This window comes from Manacus vitellinus, unplaced genomic scaffold (assembly GCF_001715985.3).
Source record: "Manacus vitellinus isolate BGI_N305 unplaced genomic scaffold, ASM171598v3 scaffold_143_pilon, whole genome shotgun sequence".
Taxonomy (NCBI): domain Eukaryota; kingdom Metazoa; phylum Chordata; class Aves; order Passeriformes; family Pipridae; genus Manacus; species Manacus vitellinus.
This window is the reverse complement of record NW_021939025.1, coordinates 116027-119417: the sequence shown is the minus strand read 5'-3', so window position 1 is coordinate 119417 and position 3391 is coordinate 116027. Positions and strand designations below refer to the sequence as shown.

The window sequence follows — 3391 nt, the reverse complement described above, 5'->3', positions numbered from 1 at the left end:
GAGCTGTGCCCCTTCCCGGGGTCCCGGCAGAGCAGCCCTTGGCAGCCGCACTGTGCAGGTTTCCAAGGACGAACGAACTGTTCCCTTCCTAACCTTTTCTTCTGCTTCTCCTGGGCCCTTCCCGCAGTGGCCCCATGTGGGCTTACATCCTGGCCCATGAGAACGCTGTCCCTCGCTGGAGATCCCTGATGGGACCCACCAAAGTGTTCCGAGCCCGACACAGTGACCCGGACTCCATCCGAGGAGCCTACGGCCTCACGGACACCAGGAACACCACCCATGGCTCAGGTGGGCCTGTCCTGCTTGGCTGGTGCTCAGGGAGGCAGGAACGATGGTGCTTTGTCTGCCTTTGCTTTAGTTCTGGGGCTCCACGTGGACGATGTGTTCCCTGGTGCAGACTCTGCGCACCAGGTGCCTTTGGAGCCCAGCACGTGTTCGCGGTGCCAGACAGGCATCTCCCATCACCTTTTCCTCTTTTCTGACAGACTCACCCGCCTCAGCCAGCAGAGAAATTGCCTTTTTCTTCCCCGAGTTCGCGATGAGCGGCGCTGTGCGTAGCAGGCGAGCCGCGGCTGCGCGGGGCGAGGTGTCTACGCCCGCGAGCGGCCGTGCACCGCGTGCTCCGGGCAGACGAGGCACAGGGGACCTGAGTTACCTGCGGTAGGGCTTGCTTTGCTGAGCTGGCAGCACCTGTGGGTGCTCTGTTGGGGCACCAGACGGAGAGCTGTGCCACGCTTCAGGGACTGTGGGAGAGGGAGAGCCTCGTGTGCGTGATGTCGTGCTCCCCAGGGTCACGTTGTGGGGCAGCGGGCGGGTGCTGGGTGCTGTAGGAAGAGCTCCTCCAGCAATGCTCCCGCTGACAGTCCGGCCATGCAGCTCACTGGCCCTCCAGTTTGGTTGGGTGGGAATAAGACAGGTGAGTTGGTCCAGGGCCAGGTGGATCAGAGGTTGCTTGTTCCAGTTGGATTGCAACTGCTTTTGCTGGTTGTAGGCCTCATGTTCTCTGTTGGCTGTTCCCGCTGTGCTTTAGGCTGAAAGCGGGAAAAAGAGCCCAAAAAAGGCATCAGCAGGGCAAGATGAACCGTGCTGTCCTCACTCATGTGCAGCCAGGTTGGAAAGCGAGGCTGTCCTGGGGTTTGTGTCCTGACTTGTGTCAGGTGGAGGCACAGCTGGAGCTGCTCCCGGCAGGAATGCAGCACATCCCATGAGCTCCACTGAGCCTGGGCTGACCTGCTGCAGCACAAAGGTTTGGAAGCACCTGGCAGGAAGGTGTGGAGAAGCCCAGTGCCTTTGAGGATCCTCTGGTTTGTGCTTTTGGTTTGCCTGGGGCACAAGAGCTGCAGATTTGGTGGAATTCAGTAGTGGCTGTGGAGCTCTGGATTTCCTGGATTGACAGTCCAGGGCTGGATAATGAAGTTGACTGCAGGTGGCAGGGGCTGAGAAGCTTTGCCAGGGGCTCCTCACGTGAGGCCTCGTGACAAAACACCTGAAGGCAGCTCGGAGCCCTCGGTGTCTGTGGCCTCACTGGGCAGTTCTGTGTCCTTGGGAAAAGGGATGGACAAAGCCATTTAGTTGTCTGGATAAGTGATGGAATGATGACATGGTGGTGCAGGAGGGCTGGGTGTGGAGGTACAGAGCCAGATCCTGGCAGGCTGATCTATGTTCCCTGGTCTGTGAGGTCAGTTCCTGTACAGGGGTTTAGTGCATTTACACTGTTCCCCCACAGGCCTTTACGGTGCTGCTGCTCCAGTTCCAGTGCTGTGTTGTAGAGGGAATTCCTTCTGGTAATCCCGAATACACAGGCTGGGGAAGGTGTGATGTGCTGTGCTTGGGGCAGGAAGGCTGAGCCCAACTCCCCTTCCTGCAGGGAGGAGGGACAGGTGTGGATGGTGCTGGTCACTGCAGCTGGTGACAGTCTGAGGTTCACCAGTGCCCTGGTGTGTCACAGACCAAGGCAGGGACTCTGTGTGCTCCCAGAACTCTGTGAGGGGTTGGGCAGTGACTGACAATGCTCTGTTGTGGGAAGTGCTGCCCAGAGCTATCATGGTTGAACACAGCTGCAGTGTGTTTCCTCTTCCTCCTGTCTGGGATCAAATGGTCGTTGTTCTGTTCCAGGTACAGATCCAGGGATCTGCGGGACATTGCTGCTGTCCCTGTCCCCAGCAGTGTCCAGGGTGGATCTGCTCAGGATCCTGTGTGCCTTCACACAGGTCTGAGAGCTGCTGTCCTCGATGCTGCTGATACTTTACTGGTATTTTGTAAATTGGTGGTGATTCCTGGAGGATTTACTCAGTTTTGTGTGTTTTTCTTGTAGTTATTAAACTTGATTGTTTTTACCTTTTATGTTGTGCTTCCCTTTTTGGATATTCCTTTGGCACGTCACTAACTGATGATTCCTGGCTCACACTTCTCATTGTTGATGTTCTGGGGTTTTCTCCTACGCACTTGCAGTTATTCCATTTGGGGAAATGGCCCCTTTGAACATGCCTGCACAGACCTCCCATGGTGATGGTGCACTTGGATGCAACTGATTCCAGCAGTGTGAACAAAGTGGCTGCCTTGAACTTTTAACAGCCCACAACTTTTGACAGCCCACAACTTTTGACAGCCCACAACTTTTGACAGCCCACAACAACTTTTGACAGCCCACAACTTTTAACAGCCCACAACTTTTGACAGCCCGCTCTGGGCCTTGTTTGCACATCTCACAGACGTGCCAGATGAGCAGGGGAAGTGCTCTGGGCTTTTGTAATTGGCACTGGCACCCCTGTGAGCTGTTCCCTGCAGAAGAGAGTCTGTGGGGAATGGGACTAAGTGGGCTGAGTGGGAACACAAACTTCTCTCCAACCTCCTGCTTAAAGTGCACTAATTGGCCTCGGGGGCAGAGCTGGTGCTCACACCTGGGTGAGGAGCCTTGGGACTGGCTCCAAGCTAGCCATGGACAGATGGAGGAAGGGATGAGACTGGCAGAAGGTGCCGCAGCTGCCCAGGAAGGACCATGAGCAACCATGAAGCAGAAGTGCTACCTGGTGGTGACAGGAGAGACTTTCCTTGCTGCTTTCTGAACACAAGTTGGCCAGGAAGAACCAGTGACTCAGGGCTGGTGCTGGGACCCCACTTTCCATTTCCAGGCTTCTGTAGATGTTGAACCTGCCCCAAACTGCTCTGCAGGAGGAATGGCTTTGGGGACAACAAACAGATGCTTCTCTGCCAGTCCCTATGAGGGGGCTATCCTGAAACCAGTGCCAGGCTCATCACAGTGGGACATGGAGGAAGAGGCAGCAGACAAAATTCAGACAAAATCCACCATTTTCCTTGTCCCTGTCCCCAAAGGAAGTCACCTCACAGAAAAAAATAAATAAAAAAACTTCAGCCAAACAAAAACGTCCAA

General features: G+C 55.4%; 1 protein-coding gene across 1 annotated transcript; it reads left to right on the top strand.

The window, feature by feature from the left end:
• Positions 1–98: 98 nt before the first annotated feature.
• On the top strand, positions 99–2343 carry LOC103761805 (nucleoside diphosphate kinase 6; the record flags this gene model as incomplete). The annotated part of the gene is given in 3 exon segments (XM_029958163.1): positions 99–288; positions 486–559; positions 561–2343. Coding segments are annotated over 3 exon segments (354 nt in total), but the record flags the coding sequence as incomplete, so codon positions are not given.
• Between the last annotated feature and the right edge of the window lie 1048 nt (positions 2344–3391).